The sequence below is a fragment of the Coregonus clupeaformis genome, chromosome 13 (genome assembly GCF_020615455.1).
Source record: "Coregonus clupeaformis isolate EN_2021a chromosome 13, ASM2061545v1, whole genome shotgun sequence".
Classification (NCBI taxonomy): domain Eukaryota; kingdom Metazoa; phylum Chordata; class Actinopteri; order Salmoniformes; family Salmonidae; genus Coregonus; species Coregonus clupeaformis.
In genome coordinates, this window is record NC_059204.1 from 2843488 (window position 1) to 2869695 (window position 26208).

The window sequence follows — 26208 nt, forward strand, 5'->3', positions numbered from 1 at the left end:
TATTTGCATTGACCACCTTTTATTTGCACTGACATTCTTGCACTTGCTCAATGCACACTCACTGGACTCTACCCACACTCTACCCACTCTCACACATACTACACTGACAGTCCAACACACACACACACACACACACACACACACACGACATACACTCAAACAAACAAACACAGATACATGGATACCGGCACCACATACAGTGGGGAGAACAAATATTTGATACACTGCCGATTTTGCAGGTTTTCCTACTTACAAAGCATGTAGAGGTCTGTAATTTTTTATCATAGGTACACTTCAACTGTGAGAGACGGAATCTAAAACAAAAATCCAGAAAATCACATTGTATGATTTTTAAGTTATTAATTTGCATTTTATTGCATGACATAAGTATTTGATACATCAGAAAAGCAGAACTTAATATTTGGTACAGAAACCTTTGTTTGCAATTACAGAGATCATATGTTTCCTGTAGGTCTTGACCAGGTTTGCACACACTGCAGCAGGGATTTTGGCCCACTCCTCCATACAGACCTTCTTCAGATCCTTCAGGTTTCGGGGCTGTCGCTGGGCAATACGGACTTTCAGCTCCCTCCAAAGATTTTCTATTGGGTTCAGGTCTGGAGACAGGCTAGGCCACTCCAGGAACTTGAGATGAGTCTTACGGAGCCACTCCTTAGTTTCCCTAGCTGTGTGTTTCAGGTCGTTGTCATGCTGGAAGACCCAGCCACGACCCATCTTCAATGCTCATACTGAGGGAAGGAGGTTGTTGGCCAAGATCTCGCGATACATGGCCCCATCCATCCTCCCCTCAATACGGTGCAGTCGTCCTGTCCCCTTTGCAGAAAAGCATCCCCAAAGAATGATGTTTCCACCTCCATGCTTCACGGTTGGGATGGTGTTCTTGGGGATGTACTCATCCTTCTTCTTCCTCCAAACACGGCGAGTGGAGTTTAGACCAAAAAGCTCTATTTTTGTCTCATCAGACCACAATACCTTCTCCCATTCCTCCTCTGGATCATCCAGATGGTCATTGGCAAACTTCAGACGGGCCTGGACATGCGCTGGCTTGAGCAGGGGGACCTTGCGTGCGCTGCAGGATTTTAATCCATGACGGTGTAGTGTGTTACTAATGGTTTTCTTTGAGACTGTGATCCCAGCTCTCTTCAGGTCATTGACCAGGTCCTGCCGTGTAGTTCTGGGCTGATCGCTCACCTTCCTCATGATCATTGATGCCCCACGAGGTGAGATCTTGCATGGAGCCCCAGACCGAGGGTGATTGACCGTCATCTTGAACTTCTTCCATTTTCTAATAATTGCGCCAACAGTTGTTGCCTTCTCACCAAGCTGCTTGCCTATTGTCCTGTAGCCCATCCCAGCCTTGTGCAGGTCTACAATTGTATCCCTGATGTCCTTACACAGCTCTCTGGTCTTGGCCATTGTGGAGAGGTTGGAGTCTGTTTGATTGAGTGTGTGGACAGGTGTCTTTTATACAGGTAACGAGTTCAAACAGGTGCAGTTAATACAGGTAATGAGTGGAGAACAGGAGGGCTTCTTAAAGAAAAACTAACAGGTCTGTGAGAGCCGGAATTCTTACTGGTTGGTAGGTGATCAAATACTTATGTCATGCAATAAAATGCAAATGAATTACTTAAAAATCATACAATGTGATTTTCTGGATTTTTGTTTTAGATTCCGTCTCTCACAGTTGAAGTGTACCTATGATAAAAATTACAGACCTCTACATGCTTTGTAAGTAGGAAAACCTGCATAATCGGCAGCGTATCAAATACTTGTTCTCCCCACTGTACATACACTCACACATAGACACACATTCACACTCGTCACAAACGCTGCTGCTACTCTGTTTATTATCTATCCTGATTGCCTAGTCACTTTTACCCCTACCTGCATGTACATATTACTACAACTACCTCATACTCCTGCACATTGACTCTGTACCGGTACTTCTTGTATATAGCCTTGATGTTGTTATTTTATTGTGTTAATATTTCCATTTACTTTTTAACTCTGCATTGTAGGGAAAGGGCTCTTAAGTAAGCATTTCCCGGTAAAGTCTACACCTGTTGTATTCACCGCATGTGACAAATACAATTTGATTTGAATTTACTGTAAAATATAGTGGTGGATCTTCTGATATGCTGTGGCTGTCTCAGTCACCAGATGTCAACCCAATTGAATACTTATGGGAGATTCTAGAGCGGCGCCTTTTCCACCACCATCAACAAAACACCAAATTATGGAATTTCTCGTGGAAGAATGGTGTCATATCACTCCAATAGCGTTCCAGACACTTGTAGAATCCATGCCAAGGTGCATTGAAGCTGTTCTGGCTCGTGGTGGCCCAACACCCTATTAAGACACTATATGTTGGTATTTCCTTTATTTTGGCACTTACCTGTATACACTCCCACAAGGCCTATATCTAGTGTGACCCTTTATTTTAAATGTTTATGTGTATCTAAACTTGTACAATAAGCCACTGCCTGATTCATTGGGAAAATAATAGTACAATCAACTTGAACTATGGAAAAAATGATCACTTTGTTTTCACTTCAAAGTTATCTTTCCACTGTTTGTCCAGTGAATAGGTTTGGCTGATTATGCTCACCATTGTAGTTCCACACAGGAACCCATTTTTTAAACCAAAAAAGCGCAAGTTTGTTTGATTAAGATTTTTGCAGAGGCAATATACCCCATTTTATGATTTGAAACCACCCAGCAGATGTCTGACAGCCTTTTTTTCTGCTGCCCAGTCCCACCTTTGATGTGCAGCTGTGGCTGACCGTGGCTAGATTAGACCCATTCTGATGGAGGGGGCTGATAAATGTTATCCTTTTGGTCCGGCATCGTGTTACTCCCATAAAGGTGTCTCTGCCTCAAGGTCTCCATGGCAACGGCCTGGCGGCGCCGGCAGACAGCACAGACTGCAGGAATCCTGGTTGATGAAGCGGCATTTATTTACCTGCCACATTTTGCTCAATTTCACAGGCATTATCCTCAACGCTGCTGATGTTTGGACGCCCTTCCATCTTTTGTTGGATGTTTGTTTTAGTTTTCTTCTGACCCTACAGTGGCCTTGTATTGGCACCTCTTTATTTGTTGTAGATCACCTCTTAATCTTGCAAAAATGTCAGATTATTAAAGCCACACTGTAATATGTGCAAACCATCACAGAGTTAGCCAACAAAAATGTAAAGAATGGCACCAATGCATCCCATGACATTTTCACATGCAAATAACACTTGATTTAATAACACTTGATCTGTAGAGCTCAAGGAATGACATTTCATTAGAGCAACACTCTAATTAAGGGGGTTATTATGTTCACTGAAATTACTGTAAATGTAAGATTTAAACTGCAATAACCACTCAGGCTCAAACCCAATTTGACTTTTGATGAGGAAGTCAAACTCATATATGACTAAGGATTTGCCATCCATTGGATTCTTGATTTTCAAGGTTTTGCTGTAGATGACACTGCTTCCCCCAGACACCGAGACCCCAGACACCAATACCCCAGAAAAGTAATTATAACCACCATGGTGGTGTGCACTCCGGCTAGCTTTTCAGTGACAAAGACGAATGCTAAACCAATTTTTGGCAGCCATTACAGAGATCACTTAAAAATTTCAATTTTCTGAACCTACAGTTAGAACCCCATCAGTTCCTAATTACAATCGATCCATGCAGTTTATTTTTCTAATTTATAACACCCTGGTAATTTAGTATTTGGTTAATTTATTTTCTCCTTCTTCAGAGGAGCTGCCCAGGTTTCAGTCAGCAATCAGACTGGTACGCGTTGCTTGAGAGTGGTGTCGTGCCATATTGTGTTTCTCCCATTATGGGCTCCCTGGCTGCAAGGTGTGGTGAGATTGAAGTAAAGGATGGCCAGAGAGAAGGGAGCTATTAATCACAATGACACAATTCACTTAATTGCTTCTATTTCATCGAATTAGACAAATTAACCTGTGAATGGTGTTTAATCTTCCAGGTTCAGGTGCCAATGGGCCACATTTAGGTGGAGTGGCATCGGCGTGTGACAGGGTGTATGGCATCGTGTGTCGGAGGGACACATTCTTACCCAAGCTTGGGGCCAATGACGTCTCAGTCAAACAAGCATTTCTGGACAGTCTAGCAGGTTTTTCTCAGCGTCAAATAGGGATGTCAACAGTTGGCATGTTAGCTGGTTTATACTTATGGACTTATTTGCACCCTATACACATTTGGAAATGGGCCATTTGATGCAGTGTGAATAATTATGGACGTTGTGAGCAAACCGATAAATATGTGCCTGTAAGGGAAGTTGTGTTGAGGGATGATTCATTCAGATTGACATTGACGCTACCACTACCTGACTGCATGACATGCATAGCATAGCAATTTAGTTGCTATTTATAAAACATGTATACTGGCTTTTCGCCGGTTTTAACAAACAAAGTTGCTGATTCTTATTGTGTTGACTCCAACCCTTCTTTGAAAAATCACCACTCTGCTAGAACAAAGTTAGACAGTAAGGGCAACTGACACCGTGCTCTGCCAATTTCTGTGTAAACAAGTTAGCCTTATCTCACCCATTCTCAGGAAAAGTGGGGGTGGGAGGCGAAAAAACAACAGTGGCCAAATTGCGTGCCATGTCTGCTGATGCCTGATTAATGGGCTCCTAACGATCACCCCGAGGAGGGCCTCACCACCCAAGAACTCTGTGCAAATGAGTCCATGAAGGTATCCGAATGATGAACCTGACCTTTTCAAACACACCCTGGTTATAATGGCCCACACTGAGACCTGCTCGGAATTTAGGCACACACACTCATGCACACAGAAGCACACACACACCTCTTCCACTAACATACACACACAAATCCCTGTCACATACAGTACACACACCCCGACCGGGGCCCTTATCACTGGGTTGTGTGGGTGACTCACCCATCTCCTGCCTAGCAGAGCCCTCTTTGGAGAAGGTAATTAAAGGAGTTCTCACTTGGGCAGTGAAAGTAATCATGGCCTCACAGTTCCTCCTCTCTGGATTTTCCTGGCATACTTCTGGTCATTAATTATTTCATCCCGCTCCCTGACTAATGACCGCTTACTTTTCAAAGTTTGTCTTTAGAGAGGCGCCATATGCTGCTGTGTGGCCCCAATTCCTCAGAGGGGCTTTTTATTTAGCTCATAATGAGTCCATTAGCCCTTCAATTTGTCCAATGAGTGTCACATTGGCATTATTAACATCATGATTGTTCTCCTGAACCACTGCCCATATTTTCGCTTTCAGCTGAACTTTTTGATTAAAGACGGAGTAGCAAAACAATTGAGTCGCATTAGATATGGTGGCACATGTCTAAACAACATTGGTATTATAGCCAAATACCTGATGTTACCTTAGACAATGGACATTAAAACCATAGTACAGACTATGGGGCTACTCATTCAAACTTAACAGACAATGTTTAATTTAATAATAGACCTAGGAAAGACATTATCATAGTGTGGCTGAGATACCTGTAGCCCAGGGGTATTCAACCTAGGAGGCCGCGGAGGTACTGCAGGGGTCCGCCAAAGATATATAGATATACATTTATTTTTTCAATGTTTTGATAAATATCGTTAGCAACAACAGAATAAACTAATGTTGAATTACCTACAGTAGAAAAGGGGAGAATATCTTTCTAATGATTTCAATTTTATTGATCAACTCCTAATATTGAGCAAATTACATTCATTGGAGCCAATTATACTTACTGGAGTATCTTTGAAAAAGCACCCCGTAAATAGGCTACCAGTGCAGCAAGTGCCGCTGGTGTGCTTTCGTGACTTTCTTAATTTCTGCCAACACATGGCTTTCTTTAACCAGCTTAACAGCTGCTCTTTTAGTGAAAATGTTTTTGGAGTTACCTTTCAAGCTAATAGGCTATGTTAGAGTTTACACTTCCTCTTCCAATTATAATGTCGGGAGGTCCAAATAATGAAAAATGACCTACCAAATCTATTCATTTAAAAATATTGATTACTTCTTTTTTTTTTTTTTTTTGGGGTGGTAGATCAACTTAATATTGCAGATAGATTGTAACTTCCATCAATGTAATTGTCTGCATCACTTCCAATCCCCCATGTTTTTTATATATATATACTCTCCTTTATTACTTTTCAACCCCGCCATCCTTTCCCTACTTACTTTTCAACCCCTACTACACTACTAAATTAGTGAACAACAATGCTTAGGCCTCTACTTCCAGCTTATACTTACTATCTACATTCTATGGACACAGTCAATTTTACAATAATTCTATTTTGTTTGTTTTTGCTCCTGAACTACTTCTACTCTCAACCTCTCCGATCATTTTCATGATGTCCATCCGGTTTGCTTCTATATGCCATATCTTTCTAACTGTGCTCTTTCCCAAAAGCTCCCAACATACAACCTATATACTTATTATGGACACAGTATGCTTACATTATTAGTTATCTTGTTATTATTTGTTGTTATTTGTTATTAGTCCCATCCTTCAACTCCATTCAACACCTCCCATCTATCTCTTAACACCATCCATATAGGATTTCTATTTGCCATATATATTTCAACTTTACTGTGATGTTTTACAAAAGTTCTGAACCTTTCTATTCTCATTGCTTCTACAGATTGTGAATTAAAAATAAACATTTTTGCTAAAAGTATTATTATATTATTGATCGATTGACTATGACTTTTCAGATCACCCAGTAATGCTATCTGCAAGGTTAGCTCCAAGTAAATATTGCAATCCTTTACCCATTCCTGGACCTGTGTCCAAAAACAAGCTACAAATGGACAGAACCAAAACAAATGATCTAATGATTCTGTCTCTTTACAGCAAAATCTGCAGAGCTGGGAAGATTGTATCCCCCATATAAATAACATTCTATTGGTAGTAAGAATTGTATATAATAATTTAAATTTAAAGATTCTAATTTTTTAATCCGGTGTCGTTTTGCGTGTCAGTTCATAAACACTATGCTATGGGATCGGTACGTCAAAAGTCTTTTCCCAACTATTTTGCAATCTATATGGGACGGCTGTCAATCCTTTGGTCCTTAAATGAAACTGATATACTTTTTTATTTATCACAGTTTTCCTTAACCAATTATGTTCTTTAATGCAAGGCCGACAGACAAGTTCCTTACTTTCTCCCCCTTCCACTTTCCTCTTCCATTTTTGCGGTAAGGCTGCAATTATTTGGTTGTAATTTTGGGTAGAGCAGACATTTCCATATTTTTTTGTTAGCTGCTTGTGCAACATAACTCCACCAGTCCTACCGATGATATCATTTACGAAGATTATACCTTTTTTAAACATTTTGTCAAAAAATAAACGTTTTTTGTCAATTAGTATATTTGAATTTAACCACAATATTTGTTGCATTATTTGTTCTGTAGTTTCTGGAGGATTAAATTGAAATTGCAACCAACTTTCTATGGCTTGTTTTAGAAATAGTGATATTTGGGAGATGATTTCCTTTTCAAATAACTGAAAATGAGCGGTTGTAATCTGAATAAAGGGAAAAAGGCCATTCTTGAACACTTCTACTTGCCATTTATCATTCACCTGATGTTAAGACAAGACGTGAAAATATTTTGGTTTTGCTAACGTATGTTGGGGGTCCATGGATTTCCAGTTTGCCTGGGAAGGGGGTCCCTGGGCAGGAAAAGTTGAAGAGCCCCTCTGCAGCCCATCTGTAGTCTGTACCAGAGCGACAGTAATCAGACCATTAGACCGGGTACTCTGGTTCACCGCCCTGTCTGGTGTACTTACCCTGCCACCCCTGCCTGATTCTCAGCCTGCCCAGTGTCAGAAAGGAATATACAGTGCATTCTGAAAATATTCCGACCCTTTGACTTTTTCCACATTTTGTTATGTTACAGCCTTATTCTAAAATGAATTAAATAAAGAAAAATCTGTATCAATCTACACACAATACACCATAATGACAAAGCGAAAACAGGTTTTTCAGAAATTTGAGCAAATGTATAAAAAAATAAAAATAGAACAACCTTATTTACATAAGTAAGTGTAGCTCAGTTGGTAGAGCATGACGTTTGCAAAGCCAGGGTTGTGGGTTCAATTCCCACGGGGATAAGAGCGTCTGCTAAAAATGACTAAAAATGACAACAACAAAAAAAAGTATTCAGACCCTTTTGATATGAGACTCGAAATTGAGCTAAAATGCATCCTGTTTCCATTGATTATCCTTGAGATGCTTCTACAACTTGATTGGAGTCCACCTGTGGTAAATTCAATTGATTGGACATGATTTGGAAAGGCACACACCTGCCTATATAAGGTCCCACAGCTGACGGTGCATGTCAGAGCAAAAACCAAGCCATGAGGTCGAAGGAATTGTCTGTAGAGCTCCGAGACAGGATTGTGTCGAAGGCACAGATCTGGGGAAGGGTACAACAAATGTCTGCAGCATTGAAGGTCCCCAAGAACACAGTGGCCTCCACCATTCTTAAATGGAAAAGGTTTGGAACCACCAAGACTCTTCCTAGAGCTGGCCACCCGGCCAAACTGAACAATCGGGGGAGAAGGGCCTTGGTCAGGGGAGGTGACCAAGAACCCGATGGTCACTCTGACAGAGCTCCAGAGTTCCTCTGTGGAGATGGGAGAACCTTCCAGAAGGACCACCATCTCTGCAGCACTCCACCAATCAGTTCTTTATGGTGGAGTGGCCAGACGGAAGCCACTCCTCCCGAGTGGCGCAGCGGTCTAAGGCACTGCATTTCAGTGCTTGAGGCGTCACTACAGGCCCCCTGGTTCGATTCCAGGCTGTATCACAACCGGCCGTGATTGGGAGTCCCATAGGGCGACGCACAATTGTCCCAGCGTCGTCCGGGTTTGGCTGGTGTAGGCCGTCATTGTAAATAATAATTTGTTCTTAACTGACTTGCCTAGTTAAATAAAGGTTAAATAAAACATTTAATAAAATAAAAAGGCACATGACAGCCTGCTTGAAGTTTGCCAAAAGGCACCTATAGACTCTCAGACCATGCAAAACAAGATTATCTGGTCTGATGAACCAAGATTGAACTCTTTGGCCTGAATGCTTAGTGTCACATCTGGAGGAAACCTGTTACCATCCCTACAGTGAAGCATGGTGGTGGCAGCATCATGCTGGGGGGATGTTTTTCAGCGGCAGGGACTGGGAGACTAGTCAGGATCGAGGGAAAGATGAACGGTGCAAAGTACTGAGAGATCCTTGATGAAAACCTGCTCCAGAGTGCTCAGGACCTCAGGCTGGGGCGAAGGTTCACCTTCCAACAGGACAACAACCCTAAGCACACAGCCAAGACAACGCAGGAGAGGCTTCAGGACAAGGCTCTGAATGTCCTTGAGTGGCCCTGCCAGAGCCCGGACTTGAACCCGATCTAATATCTCTGGAGAGACCTGAAAATAGCTGTGCAGTGACGCTCCCCATCCAACCTGACAGAGCTTGAGAGGATCTGCAGAGAAGAATGGGAGAAACTCCCCGAATACAGGTGTGCCAAGCTTGTAGCGTCATACCCAAGAAGACTCGAGGCGGTAATCGCTGCCAAAGGCACTTCAACAAAGTACTGAGGAATGGGTCTGAATACTTATGTAAATGTGATATTTCAGTTTTGTATTTTTATACATTTGCATACATTTCTAAAAACCTGCTTTTGCTTTGTCATTATGGGGTATTGTGTGTAGATTGATGGGGGGGGGGGACAATTTAATCAGAATTAGAATAAGGCTGTAACGTAACAACATGTGGAAAAGTCAAGGGGTCTGAATACTTTCCGAATGCACTGTATATGTGCTTTGGTTTTGAAACACCTGGTTAAAGCATTCAAACAGCTTATCAAAGCCGGAGTCAGTATCAACATACAGTCAGACTTGGGATGTGACTTGTCAAAGTGTTTTTTGAGTTTAACCCAATGCTCTTTCTTCTTTGTAAAGTTGTGGCAATTATGGTCCAATAAGTCGTTTTTAGATTTGTAACTACTGGTGAGAGTTATTATTTTCCAGGAGGTAATTTTTACACCAGCTTGTAGACAAGCTCACAGCTACTGTATAATTATTTAGTCTATATCCCCAGTACCTGGAGCGACCACCGGTTGAATACCGCTGGGCTACGTATCTCAGCCACACTATGATAATGTCATTCCTAGGTCTATTATTAAATTAAACATTGTCTGTTAATCTCCACTGAATTTCCAGAAATGTATCAAAGATGTGTATGTTTATTCAACTGGTGTCACCAGTCTTATATTAATAATTATATGCCCCCGTAGCCCAATCAGTCAGTCTTAGGCCAATGACATCTCACTACTGGAAATGTTATCATTAACACATAGATAGATGGGTGGCAGTTGGTTTCATAGTACCCTGACATAGCTTAACTGTCCCCTATCTCACTCCGCATCCCTGAAACTGAAATACCTTGAGAGCTAGTCGGTCCATGGAGCCTTAAAAAAAAAAGTGAAACTCAGATTCTGGGTCCATGAACCTGTATTCCAGGAAACAGGAATATGTCATCATGGGTCACATACTCACCTGTTCAGGAGGATGCATTGTTTCACTGTTGCTATTAGTCTAGGCTACTGTTAGCCAAAAGCTACTGGAATAGCACCCTGAAAACAACTGCACTGTCTGCTGTTGTGGCATTTTGCGTCATTCTGATTGGTCAAGAGAGTAGAGCAATAATTTGTTGAAAAATGATATTATACAGTGGGGAGAACAAGTATTTAATACATTGCCGATTTTGCAGGTTTTCCTATTTACAAAGCATGTAGAGGTCTGTAATTTTTATCATAGGTACACTTCAACTGTGAGAGACGGAAATCAAAATTCCAGAAAGTCACATTGTATGATTTTTAAGTAATTAATTTGCATTTTATTGCATGACATAAGTATTTGATACATCAGAAAAGCAGAACTTAATATTTGGTACAGAAACCTTTGTTTGCAATTACAGAGATCATACGTTTCCTGTAGGTCTTGACCAGGTTTGCACACACTGCAGCAGGGATTTTGGCCCACTCCTCCATACAGACCTTCTCCAGATCCTTCAGGTTTCGGGGCTGTCGCTGGGCAATACGGACTTTCAGCTCCCTCTAAAGATGTTCTATTGGGTTCAGGTCTGGAGATTGGCTAGGCCACTCCAGGACCTTGAGATGCTTCTTATGGAGCCACTCCTTAGTTGCCCTGGCTGTGTGTTTGGGGTCGTTGTCATGCTGGAAGACCCAGCCACGACCCATCTTCAATGCTCTTACTGAGGGAAGGAGGTTGTTGGCCAAGATCTCACGATACATGGCCCCATCCATCCTCCCCTCAATACGGTGCAGTCGTCCTGTCCCCTTTGCAGAAAAGCATCCCCAAAGAATGATGTTTCCACCTCCATGCTTCACGGTTGGGATGGTGTTCTTGGGGTTGTACTCATCCTTCTTCTTCCTCCAAACACGGCGAGGGGAGTTTAGACCAATAAGCTCTATTTTTGTCTCATCAGACCACATGACCATCTCCCATTCCTCCTCTGGATCATCCAGATGGTCATTGGCAAACTTCAGACGGGCCTGGACATATGCTGGCTTGAGCAGGGGGACCTTGCGTGCGCTGCAGGATTTTAATCCATGACGGCGTAGTGTGTTACTAATGGTTTTCTTTGAGACTGTGGTCCCAGCTCTCTTCAGGTCATTGACCAGGTCCTGCTGTGTAGTTCTGGGCTGATCCCTCACCTTCCTCATGATCATTGATGCCCCACGAGGTGAGATCTTGCATGGAGCCCCAGACCGAGGGTGATTGACCGTCATCTTGAACTTCTTCCATTTTCTAGTAATTGCGCCAACAGTTGTTGCCTTCTCACCAAGCTGCTTGCCTATTGTCCTGTAGCCCATCCCAGCCTTGTGCAGGTCTACAATTTTATCCCTGATGTCCTTACACAGCTCTCTGGTCTTGGCCATTGTGGAGAGGTTGGAGTCTGTTTGATTGAGTGTGTGGACAGGTGTCTTTTATACAGGTAACGAGTTCAAACAGGTGCAGTTATTACAGGTAATGAGTGGAGAACAGGAGGGCTTCTTAAAGAAAAACTAACAGGTCTGTGAGAGCCGGAATTCTTACTGGTTGGTAGGTGATCAAATACTTACAGTGGGGAGAACAAGTATTTGATACACTGCCGATTTTGCAGGTTTTCCTACTTACAAAGCATGTAGAGGGCTGTAATTTTTATCATAGGTACACTTCAACTGTGAGAGACGGAATCTAAAACAAAAATCCAGAAAATCACATTGTATGATTTTTAAGTAATTCATTTGCATTTTATTGCATGACATAAGTATTTGATCACCTACCAACCAGTAAGAATTCCGGCTCTCACAGACCTGTTAGTTTTTCTTTAAGAAGCCCTCCTGTTCTCCACTCATTACCTGTATTACCTGCACCTGTTTGAACTCGTTACCTGTATAAAAGACACCTGTCCACACACTCAATCAAACAGACTCCAACCTCTCCACAATGGCCAAGACCAGAGAGCTGTGTAAGGACATCAGCGATAAAATTGTAGAGCTGCACAAGGCTGGGATGGGCTACAGGACAATAGGCAAGCAGCTTGGTGAGAAGGCAACAACTGTTGGCACAATTATTAGAAGATGGAAGAAGTTCAAGATGACGGTCAATCGACCTCGGTCTGGGGCTCCATGCAACATCTCACCTCGTGGGGCATCAATGATCGTGAGGGATCAGCCCAGAACTACACGGCAGGACCTGGTCAATGACCTGAAGAGAGCTGGGACCACAGTCTCAAAGAAAACCATTAGTAACACACTACGCCGTCATGGATTAAAATCCTGCAGCGCACGCAAGGTCCCCCTGCTCAAGCCAGCATATGTCCAGGCCCGTCTGAAGTTTGCCAATGACCATCTGGATGATCCAGAGGAGGAATGGGAGATGGTCATGTGGTCTGATGAGACAAAAATAGAGCTTATTGGTCTAAACTCCCCTCGCCGTGTTTGGAGGAAGAAGAAGGATGAGTACAACCCCAAGAACACCATCCCAACCGTGAAGCATGGAGGTGGAAACATCATTCTTTGGGGATGCTTTTCTGCAAAGGGGACAGGACGACTGCACCGTATTGAGGGGAGGATGGATGGGGCCATGTATCGTGAGATCTTGGCCAACAACCTCCTTCCCTCAGTAAGAGCATTGAAGATGGGTCGTGGCTGGGTCTTCCAGCATGACAACGACCCCAAACACACAGCCAGGGCAACTAAGGAGTGGCTCCGTAAGAAGCATCTCAAGGTCCTGGAGTGGCCCAGCCAGTCTCCAGACCTGAACCCAATAGAAAATCTTTGGAGGGAGCTGAAAGTCCGTATTGCCCAGCGACAGCCCCGAAACCTGAAGGATCTGGAGAAGGTCTGTATGGAGGAGTGGGCCAAAATCCCTGCTGCAGTGTGTGCAAACCTGGTCAAGACCTACAGGAAACGTATGATCTCTGTAATTGCAAACAAAGGTTTCTGTACCAAATATTAAGTTCTGCTTTTCTGATGTCATGCAATAAAATGCAAATTAATTACTTAAAAATCATACAGTGTGATTTTCTGGATTTTTGTTTTAGATTCCGTCTCTCACAGTTTAAGTGTACCTTTGATAAAAATTACAGACCTCTACATGCTTTGTAAGTAGGAAAACCTGCAAAATTGGCAGTGTATCAAATACTTGTTCTCCCCACTGTATATCCGATAGTGAAATAATTTCAAATGCCCATCCCTAGTGCAATTACAGTAAAAGTGAAGTATATGACAGAATATTTTGTTATAATGAGTGCTTAGTTATCACTGTATTTGTTTGGTATAGCGCTGTTAACAGAAATGTTAACTGCATTTTTCAAATACGAAGCTCAGGACATGACAAAATTACTTTTCTAGATGTTCTGTTGTTGTGAAGACGATAATTTGCTATTGTCTTTTTTCCATCACAAACGTTTGGACTGTAAAACACTTATTCTAGCAGTCTGTCCATATTTTGTATGCCCTGGAATTGAATTGGAATTACGCTGTTGAGTAAACTGGTCTTTCCCAAAGGTGCAGTGCCTATCATACATTTTTACTTATTCCAGCATTAGACTTCTGAGAATCTTAGCATGACCACTAGGACTCCCAGCTAGCTCTGTGTCTAATATAAATAACAGAGGACTCACACAGATCAATACTGGTAACTCTGACAGTGGTAGCTTACTGTAAAAATTAAACCTTGAACAGCATCTCTGTGATCCTAATCTGTTGTTTAATTAAATCCATACTGTATGTCCCTGGCAGTGCATGTTTATTACAGGATTTTGTCCCCATTGGTTCAGGTGTATACTGCTGAGGCTTATTACCATTTGGTTTTAAAGAGGTAGTCCACCCAAAATCCATTCCTCTTCATAGAAAATCGATGATTTGTGTCCACACACACACACAGCAGTGTTCCCGAAACTGTAGGTGTGTACCGCTTCACTATATTACCATTCGGCTTTAAACCTGCACCCCTCTCACACGACAAACCCACTGCCATGCCATCGAGAGCTCCAACATTTATCACTGATATGATAGACGTTGTCTGAATAATTTAGTTAGCTACATCATTTAGTCACTTAATTGGCCACTAAAAATGTATTGATATTTCTATGGGAAGATGTGAAGGTTATGACCTCTGCACGAAGAGGTTGAATCTTTGAGCGTGATATCATTGGTGAATTAACATACTAAACAGCACCCTTAGAGCGTGAATGGGGTTTATTGGTGGAGAAGGCAGACATTAGGCACAAGTCCGTCCCATTTTGTTATGTTGATTTGTTGTTGTTGATTTTCTCTGCAGGATTGTCTCCGCTGTTGATTTCACGGAAATGACAGGGATGACAGGAGTTATTTAAAAAGAACAGGTTAAGAAGATTCACAGCGACGATTCCAAATGCCAAACATATTGTGTTTACAGCAAACTCGTGATTCATAGCAATAACTAGTGAGGAATTTGTGTTCTGAGTGATTGACATAACTTTAATTTACACACCGTCCTGCTGTCAGTAATTTTTGGCTGTTTGACGATTGTTGTGCCCAAGCAATGTACCCCACACTCCCTACTCATTCAGTAGACTGGAGTTAATATCGCCGCCATATGGAGTGCTGATTGTGTTAAATTCTCCAAGTTAATGAACTGTGGGAAATGTTTTCTCTTAGATTGAACACCACCAACTTCAAGAGATTCCGAGAACTGTGCCTCACACTCAGAACCCAGAATCCTTCCATACAGCCGTTACACAGTAGGTAGTGGAAAGCATAGCACAGATAATTTTCTAACAACCTTTTCTTGGCGATACTTCCTCAATTTCCGACTTCCTTAATCCCTGACTTAGAAGACAACACGTCTTCTAAACTTCCATGTCTAGCTGTAGGGGATTTGTTTGCAACGACTGTATGGAAGCATTCACATATCACCTCTGTTTCAAAGTGTAGCTAAGCAACAGGCACCGGTCACATTGGTTGGTGGTCATGTCTCTCTGATAAATCTAATTGTTCTGTTGCTTGGCAGAGTGGAGGGGAAATCAATAAAAGAAAAGTCTTGCCGCCTGATTCGAAGGTCAGAATGCCTCTTATAGTGTGCTACCAGTTTTTGCAATTCAATTTAATAGCTTGTCCGCTTATGTAGCATTATAACCTATGTCTAATGCTCACTTTGTGGATCAGGAAGGGTGGGGAGCCAAGGGCAGATGCTCTACTACAGTTTGTTAAGTGACAAAGTTGACCTATGTTTACTTGCGTAGCATACCATGACATATAGAGCACATCATGTAGTATGGACCCTGGCATAGAGAGGACATAATGTAGCATGGACCCTGGCATAGAGAGGACATAATGTAGCATGGACCCTGGCATAGAGAGGACATAATGTAGCATGGACCCTGGAATAGAGAGGACATAATGTAGCATGGACCCTGGCATAGAGAGGACATAATGTAGCATGGACCCTGGCATAGAGAGGACATAATGTAGCATGGACCCTGGCATAGAGAGGGACATAATGTAGCATGGACCCTGGAATAGAGAGGACATAATGTAGCATGGACCCTGGCATAGAGAGGACATAATGTAGCATGGACCCTGGAATAGAGAGGACATAATGTAGCATGGACCCTGGCATAGAGAGGACATAATGTAGCATGGACCCTGGCATAGAGAGGACATAATGTAGCATGGACCCTGGAATAGAGAGGACATAATGTAGCATGGACCCTGGAATAGAGAGGACATAATGTAGCATGGACCCTGGAATAGAGAGGACATAATGTAGCATGGACCCTGGCATAGAGAGGACATAATGTAGCATGGACCCTGGAATAGAGAGGACATAATGTAGCATGGACCCTGGAATAGAGAGGACATAATGTAGCATGGACCCTGGAATAGAGAGGACATAATGTAGCATGGACCCTGGAATAGAGAGGACATAATGTAGCATGGTGTCACGTTCGTTGAATGACGGGACAGACCAAGGCGCAGCGTGATATATATGTACATGTTTAATTTACTGATAAACACCACGACAAAACAACAAACTAAACAAAACGTGAAGTCCAAGGTAGCACACACAACATACCTTACAAGGAACAAGATCCCACAACCCACTAGTGCAAATAGGCTGCCTAAGTATGTTCCCCAATCAGAGACTACGAGCTACAGCTGCCTCTGATTGGGAACCACACCGGCCAACATAGATCTACACATAATAGATCGAAACATAGAACAAGCACAACAAGGAATATACACAGCCTGACTCAACATATAAGTATGTTTTGATTTTCTTGTGTAGTTACTCTTTAATTGAGGTGCTGCACCAGCCAGACAGTTGTGATTGGCTAGTGGTGTTTCTGTAGCGCACTTGTGATGGAGTTTTCAAAACAAATGGCCACTGGATTGAAGCAAATAATCATGATTCTGCCAGGTAGGCATAGGCTACTTTGTAGTTACCTTTTAATTCCATCTACCCAAAGACGATTAGGCTGTCATTAGCATCGCTAACGGCTACACAAAGTGGTAGACATATAGGCCCTACGCACACCGCACACAGGGCTCGACATTTGCCAGTGACACACCAAATGGAAAAAAAAGACTGTCCCGGGATCTTACAGGAAAGTGAATGATGCGTGCATCATTTCAATAGCAGGTGATTTTATCTTTCATTTACAGGCTGAGCAAGTAGCCTATACAGGGTTCATACAGACATTGGCATTTAAAATTCAAGGATTTTTCAAGCACTTAATTGTAATTTTCTAGGACCTACATTTTGCCCTTTCCTGCAGTCAAAATACAAAACCGCCCTCTAGTGGCCTCTAGTGGAATCTTTCATAGTTTCATAATTAATAAACATTACTTTTTTTTAAACACAGAAAATCCGGTGTTTCTATGTCAAACGGTTTTGTTATATTTCAGTCTTCTGTTATGTATATAAAGTATAATATTGGGATGCCAACTCAACATTTTATACATTTCAACTCTATATCTGACATGGTACAGGTGTCTTTTTTTTTTTACGCCCATAACCATGTGTGTGTGGTGTATACTTTTATTTCAAAGTAGGTTTGGTTAAGACTACCAAGAAACAGTCTGTGTGACCCTGATTTGAGGCCACTGCAGTAAAATATGAATTGTTGTAATAGCCAATAGAAAAAAAATCTCCCCCCACAAAATGTATGCAAAAGAGTATGCTTTACCACTTTTAAGAATAATGCATTTTCTGGTAGGCCTACCCAATGGCATTATGCATCGACATTCACATTATTTTTACATTCTAAAATATGTCAGAATAATGTGAGCATTGCCTGAGTCAATTGAAAGCATGCTCCCGAGACAAACACACTGTCTAAAGTCTGTCCATGTGGTAGCTAGTTAGTCTCGCCATTTGAGATGTTGAAGAGTTTTTTAGGGGGTTTTTGTATCCTGTTTTAAAACCAGGAAGTGACCAAAAACAGTGTTCCCTTTGTAATGGTTTGCATGGAAAACCTAGTTTAAAGCCAACATTCGATGTCTTGCTCATAATAACCGCATATGGTTTTACCGCAACACCCTTCAATTGAAACGGCGGGAAACAAACGAAAGCGGTGCGAAACATTTATCTCTCATAAAAACGGATCAGAATCACATAATGTAGCATGGACCCTAACATAGAGAGGACATAACAACAGCGCCTCATCGACCTCAGGCAACTGAAGAAATTCGGCATGGGCCCTCGGATCCTCAAGATGTTCTACAGCTGCGCAATCGAGAGCATCTTGACTGGCTGCATCACCGCCTAGTACGGCAAATGCACTGATTGTCGAGCTCCATCGTTCACCAGCATATGCATTAACAATTATGTTGTTGCCAGATGGAACAAGAGCGCAAGCTTAGAAAACCCAGGTCCAAAATGTTAATTGCATTGAAGCAAGCATTCTTTAGACCGTTGCTTCACTCAATTTGTTTGCCCCTATTGTAGTTTTCTCAGATGTATTTAAACTGTGGGTTTGACTTCGTTTTGCAGGACAGTTGGTGTGCGACATTTCTGTTGTTGTGCGCAGGGGTTCTGTGACGATGGAGCAATGGGGGAAAAATGCTTTCTGCACTACATTTTTTGCACAGTCCTTTTCAGAAATAGGTTTTACCATTATGGCTGTGACGGTCATGGAATTTTGGATGAGGGTTATTGGTCAGCCAAATGACTGTGCTTACCGTTATAATCGTTTGACACACATTTTCTCCACTCTCCTCTCCAGACTGCATGTGCTGTGCTGCTGTAGGGAGGGGCTGTTGCCTAGGCAACCAAACACCTTCCTTGTTTCAGCAAGGAGCAACAAAGTTTAATCATGTTGTAAAGAGTAGTGGTGGCGAGTCGACTCCAAAAGAGTCGATTCCTTGACCACGAGAGCTAGGCTGACGTAGGCTACTGATAAGCCTTGAATCTTTGGTTAGTAGTGAATGTTCAATATGCATTGCTAATCAATCATCCAGTTCATTAGGGTGCGTGCACACACTCTGACATTGCAGCTGTAGCTAATTTTAGCAACTTTTTGTCAGTTTTGTCAAATTGGAGTCAGTCAACTCGAACGACTCCAATAGCAAGAGTCAGTCGACTCACCACTAGTAAAGAGTTCATGTTATTGCGGAAACTGTTTTTTTGTAGTTTTTTTTACGTTTATGGCGATTCTTTTATTTTCATGACGGTCTTCATCCATAATCATCTGTTACACGATTATACGGTAATTGTGCCATCCCTAATTACCATAGCACCACTCTCTTGGGAAAACATTACAGATCACGACACCATCTTTGCGAAATGTGGCTCTCTTCAGTCCTTTTGCTTAATAAGGAGTACAAACAATTACAACCCTTTTCACTTATTATTTGCTCTATAATTTGGTGCACTCAAAAGTTGCCGTATATTGCAGTGCCGGTAAAAACATTTGCTTCAAAGTGGATGTAACTACCGTCTGTAGCGTATTTTAGAATTGTATTTTATTACATGGGTTATTGTTAGATGATTACTGATGAACTTGGCGCTCTGTGTTACCCTGCAAGATAGTTTGTCATATTAACAATATACTGTTGCTGCAGCATGTACAGGCATTTTGAAACTATTTTTGTATACACCATCTCTGTAAGTGCTCACAGGCTTTTCTTGGTGACCTGAAGACTGCAGTTAGCTATCTCCGGCTGTCAGCTCGTTTCAGAGTGATAAAGTATATTAATAGCAGGTGCTTCCACACAGGTGTGGTTCCTCAGTTAATTAAGCAATTAACATCCCATCATGCTTAGGGTCGTTGTTGTGTTGTGTTCATCACTGATTGTCTAGTATAGCAACCATGATTCATATCATCGATTGGACAGTCTATTTTGTTTATGTTTTTTTATTGGAAATGACTAGGTGATTTGGTTGTTCGATTTCTGTTGTATTTTGAGATGCTGCTCATTGAGATAAACATCAGCTTCAACTGAGAACAAGTGTTTTTTCTATTTTATTTTTTACATAACATTTGGCGAACGAGGATGGCTGAACATTTTTCTACAATATCCCTACCTCCACCGGAGCAGTTCTTGCCTCACGCGGGCGAACCAACAATCCCATGGGACAGATGGAAGTTGTCATTTGAGCTACCGGACTGGATGTGGTTAGCCCTGAGAGAAAAAGGGCCATTCTTCTTGTTGAACTTTTGGATGGACATTTCGCAAAGAAACAGAGTGTGCTTCTGAAGAGGCTGCATTGTCAGCAGCACGCACAGCGCGTGGGTGAGTCAGTGACACAGTACGTCAGTGATCTTAAAGGGCTAGCACAGTCATGTCAGTTTGGTTATCTTAGAGATTAAATGATCAGGGACCAGTTAATTTAAAGAACCTCAAGCTCACTCGTGCTGGAGAGGCTTCTCCTTGAAGATGATGATCTGACTTTAGCAAAAGCTGTAGCCATAGCTTCCCAAGTGAAATCAGCAGCTCACTGTGCAACTAAGATCTCTGAGGCACAGACACATGCTTCCAGTACTGTTCAAGCTGTGCAGCAGTCTCAGTGCTCTGACCGTAGCTGTCACTCAGACAGTGACTTGAGTGCCTCAGTGCAGTTGATGAGAACCCAGGCGCGTCAACGGTGTGCCAACTGTGATACCAAGCAGCCTCAGAGGACGAGTGTTGGCCATGGCTCATGAGGGCCACCTTGGCATTGTGAAGCTGAAGCAGCGCTGCCGGAACCTGGTGTGGTGGCCTGGCATCGATCATGATATCGGAGGGCTAGTGACTGTGCTCCATGCCTTGTCAGTGGAAAGACAGGCCCACCTCCGCCACCACCACTGCAGCCACTGGCCTGGCCCTCCCGTCCATGAGAAAATATGCAACTGGACATCTGCGGTGAACTCTACAATGTGCCACATCACCAACGCTTCCTGGTGGTTGTGTATGAGCTACATTCAAAATGGCCAGAGGTCACACCCATGGGTTCTGTCACATCAGGGGCCATCGTAAACTTCCTGGATATGCTCTTTTCTCGCTGGGGACTGCCTGCAACTCCGACCATGGATAATGGCCCTCGGCTGGTCTCGGCCGAGTTCAACTCTTACATCCAAAGCAAGGGGATCAAGCACATCAGAGCAGCCTACTACCACCCCCAGGCCAACGGGGGGGTGGAGAGGTTCAATCAAACCCTGAGAGCTCACCTAGCTCAGGGTTGCTCCTTCACGGAGTCCTTGTTGCAAATTCTAAATTCACCACTCCACCACCGGAGTCTCTCCTGCCAAGCTGATGTTAGGACGTGAACTAGAGCTGCCCCTACACAGACTCCGTCCCTCTATTGGCAACCCGACAGCCTCGACAGTCGAATCAGCAATGCAAAGCCAACGGCGTAAAAGTCAGGAGCGCTACAACAAAAGAAAGAGCGCACAGCTTCCTGGAATCAAAGTGAGGGATTGGATCATGGTGCAACGACCACACCACGCAGACAAGCTCTGCACCTTCTTGTCAACACCGTGTCAAGTTCAACGTCAGCTGGGCCCAGCAACATTTTAACTGACTGACGGCTCTCGCTGGCATGCCAGCCGACTGAGGAAGGTGCCATCTCCTGCATGTCCCCACTCTGTCATTGATGCCACCTTGAGTGGTTCACTACCGGTGGCACACACTCCCTCACAGGCACCTGTCGCTGCAGCACCCATTCTGCGGCCTGTAAGGGTCTGCTCTCGACCTGCTCACCTTCAAGACTTTATCACCTCCTTTCATGCCTAGTTTAAAAGAGGGGGGGAAATGTTTGTTGTGTTCATCACTGATTGTCTAGTAGCATCCATGATTTGTATCATTGATTGGACAGTCTATTTTGTTTGTTTTTTATCGGAAATGACTAGATTATTTGGTTGTTCTATTTCCGTTGTATTTTGAGATGCTATTCGTTGAGATAAACGTCAGCTTCAACTGAGAACAAGTGTTTTTTTAAAGTCATTTATATAAATGCCCAGTTATTTTGGCTAGAAGAAGAGGTCTCTGTGACATTGAAAGAGGGGTCTCAAAGGAGCATAGGGGGTTTAAAGTGTGTGTGTCTCAGTCACCAGATTTCAACCCAATTGAACATTCATGGGAGATTCTGGAGCGGTGCCTGAGACAGCGTTATCCACCTCCATCAACAAAACACCAAATGATGGAATTCCTCGTAGAAGAATGGTGTCACATCCCTCCAATAGAGTTCCAGACACTTGTAGAAACTATGCCAAGGCGCATTGAAGCTGTTCTGGTGGCCCAACAACGCCCTATTAAGACACTTTGTTGGTGTTTCCTTTATTTTGGCAGTTACCAGAATCTCCGCTCTCTGTCTCTCCACTCTCCACTGTTCTCTATGCATACAGCCACTCACTCACTGACTCACCTTGAACTACAGTGGGGAAAAAAAGTATTTAGTCAGCCACCAATTGTGCAAGTTCTCCCACTTAAAAAGATGAGAGGCCTGTAATTTTCATCATAGGTACACGTCAACTATGACAGACAAAATGAGAAAAAATCTTCCAGAAAATCACATTGTAGGATTTTTAATGAATTTATTTGCAAATTATGGTGGAAAATAAGTATTTGGTCAATAACAAAAGTTTCTCAATACTTTGTTATATACCCTTTGTTGGCAATGACACAGGTCAAACGTTTTCTGTAAGTCTTCACAAGGTTTTCACAGACTGTTGCTGGTATTTTGGCCCATTCCTCCATGCAGATCTCCTCTAGAGCAGTGATGTTTTGGGGCTGTCGCTGGGCAACACGGACTTTCAACTCCCTCCAAAGATTTTCTATGGGGTTGAGATCTGGAGACTGGCTAGGCCACTCCAGGACCTTGAAATGCTTCTTACGAAGCCACTCCTTCGTTGCCCGGGCGGTGTGTTTGGGATCATTGTCATGCTGAAAGACCCAGCCACGTTTCATCTTCAATGCCCTTGCTGATGCTGTTTTCACTCAAAATCTCACAATACATGGCCCCATTCATTCTTTCCTTTACACGGATCAGTCGTCCTGGTCCCTTTGCAGAAAAACAGCCCTTAAACATGATGTTTCCACCCCCATGCTTCACAGTAGGTATGGTGTTCTTTGGATGCAACTCAGCATTCTTTGTCCTCCAAACACGACGAGTTGAGTTTTTACCAAAAAGTTCTATTTTGGTTACATCTGACCATATGACATTCTCCCAATCCTCTTCTGGATCATCCAAATGCACTCTAGCAAACTTCAGACGGGCCTGGACATGTACTGGCTTAAGCAGGGCGACACGTCTGGCACTGCAGGATTTGAGTCCCTGGCGGCGTAGTGTATTACTGATGGTAGGCTTTGTTACTTTGGTCCCAGCTCTCTGCAGGTCATTCACTAGGTCCCCCCGTGTGGTTCTGGGTTTTTTGCTCACCGTTCTTGTGATCATTTTGACCCCACGTGGTGAGATCTTGCGTGGAGCCCCAGATCGAGGGAGATTATCAGTGGTCTTGTATGTCTTCCATTTCCTAAAAATTGCTCCCACAGTTGATTTCTTCAAACCAAGCTGCTTACCTATTGCAGATTCAGTCTTCCCAGCCTGGTGCAGGTCTACAATTTTGTTTCTGGTGTCCTTTGACAGCTCTTTGGTCTTGGCCATAGTGGAGTTTGGAGTGTGACTGTTTGAGGTTGTGGACAGGTGTCTTTTATACTGATAACAAGTTCAAACAGGTGCCATTAATACAGGTAACGAGTGGAGGACAGAGGAGCCTCTTAAAGAAGAAGTTACAGGTCTGTGAGAGCCAGAAATTTTGCTTGTTTGTAGGTGACCAAATACTTATTTTCCACCATAATTTGCAAATAAATTCATTAAAAATCCTACAATGTGATTTTCTGGAGAAAAAAAATCTCAATTCGTCTGTCATAGTTGACGTGTACCTATGATGAAAATTACAGGCCTCTCTCATCTTTTTAAGTGGGAGAACTTGCAAAATTGGTGGCTGACTAAATACTTTTTTTCCCCACTGTATTTGGGAGGAGTTCTCAGGCATTAATGGAGATGCGCCCCTGCGAATATGCCACCCATCTTATATTCTTTAGCTACTTTATTCATGCTGTTCTGTTCTTTTTCGTAGCACAAGCACACTGCTAAGATGCAACCTAACCACCATGTAGGCAGAGACGACGGAACGATTTTTTCACAAGGGGTGTGTTTTTGTGTGTGTTTTTTTGTGCCTAATTTTCATATTTATCTGTTTATAATTTCGACATTTGGTAAGCTATTTGTTAGTCAACTTTAATGGACTATAATTAAATACATGCAGCTAATTTTCTGTCATAACTTGTTGCCCTAGAAGACTAAATAGTGGTGCTCACTAGAATGTCATAAATCGCTAGAATGAATGCAATCTAGTTGACATCTGTAAAGTTTCTCTCTCATTTCTGTTTCTATTTGTTTATTTGGATCCCCATTAGCTTTTGCAGAGGCAGCGCCTATTGTTTTTGCTGTCCACAAAAAAACACAAAACATGACAAGTAACAAAACACTGAAACACCGATAGACAGTCTCACAAATGTTTTAAAGTCTAATAAATCAGTGTAATATAGCCTACACCTTCACAATAAATCCATTATTTATTTTAGACAGGTCTAAAGAAGCATGATATGAAGAAAAGGTAGTCTAGTTCAGAAGAACAGAATAGCATGCTCTGAGTTGTCCTTATGTTAGGTCCTGATCTGGATATGCCAAATGGCTGTGTGCTACACTAGTTCATTTAGCAGACAATATTTGCTTAGAATTCCGTGGCATTATTTTATAGTATGACGAATACAATTGAACAAAGCTGAATAAAACGATTTGAGAGAGTGCGCACCTCTCTGAGGCTATTCTGTGTTGAGCGGTTAACAAAGAAATAGGTATCCCTATATGCTTAATTTAGAGTTATTAATGTAACTTTAGTTGTTCTACAAACGTTGGGCTATATGTTTTGATTTTTAATACATTGTAAGGCTGCATGATGCGACTCTAATAATGATTTGAAAAAAGTCGCTTGAAAGGCATGAGCTCTGCTTTGTTTTTTGCGCAGGCTGTACACACTTCATAAGTCTCTCATTCACAATTTGACAAGCACTTGATAATGCCTCGAATTTCATGGTGGCATCCCATTTGTGTGGCCGTAATGCACCCTAAAGAAATCCATGCCTTTTGTGGCCAGTGGCCGTTGTGCCCTTGGCCCGGAGTGCTATGCTGTGTCCTTCTCCCTGAGTGCTGCGAGCTCCGAAGCACCTTTCACTCACATGGCTCACCATTACGTGATCGTGTCTTTCTCACAGGCTACAAGTGAAGACAGACTCATCGGGGACGCAACTGCGTGCGTCCTTATCCAATTCCGAGGTGCATATTGAAGATATTGGAAGAACTGTCCACATTTACTTTTCGTCAGCCGACAAGATGAATAGGCCTAACGAACAGCAAAAGCACTAGCCTATGTCAATCTACTATCCCCCATAATACAAAAGCCGACATATTCTGTGCGAGAAATAAATATTCCAAACAAAGTCTGGGACAGTTGTGGGATGCGATAGATTCCAAATTAATACAACCACTAGCATCCCAAAAACTTTTTTACGCAATGTGGCTGACGCAGCAGATCAGAACGTTTAGCTTAACATTTTGATAAACTATTCGGCTATTTCTTCAAATCAAATCAAATCCAATTGTATTTGCCACATGCACCGAATACAACAGGTGTAGACATTACAGTGAAATGCTTACTTACAAGCCCTTAACCAACAATGCAGTTTTTTAAAGAAAAGGTATAATAAAAAAAATGTTAAGTAAAAAAATAGAAGCAAATAACTAAAGAGCAGCAGTAAAATAAAATAACAGTAGGGAGGCTATATACAGGGGGGTATCGGTACAGAGTCAATGTGCGGGGGCACCGGCTAATCGAGGTAATTGAGGTAATATGTACATGTGGGTAGAGTTAAAGTGACTATGCATAAATAATAAACAGAGTAGCAGCACCGTAAAAGAGGGGGGTGGGGGTGGGGGGGGCAGTGCAAATATTCTGGGTAGCAATGATTAGCTGTTCAGGATTCTTATGGCCTGGGGGTAGAAGCTGTTGAGAAGCCTTTTGGACCTAGACTTGGCGCTCCGGTACCGCTTGCCGTGCGGTAGCAGAGAGAACAGTCTATGACTAGGGTGGCTGG

General features: G+C 42.6%; 1 protein-coding gene across 1 annotated transcript in view; it reads left to right on the plus strand.

Annotated features, from left to right (window-relative positions):
• LOC121580164 (rab effector Noc2-like) overlaps nt 1-25340 on the plus strand; it is a 129249-nt gene extending 103909 nt beyond the window's left edge. The window contains exon 9 of the mRNA XM_045224597.1: nt 25330-25340. Coding sequence (XP_045080532.1) covers nt 25330-25340 — 11 coding nt within the window. The remainder of the gene's footprint in view (nt 1-25329) is intronic.
• Nucleotides 25341-26208: the final 868 nt, after the last annotated feature.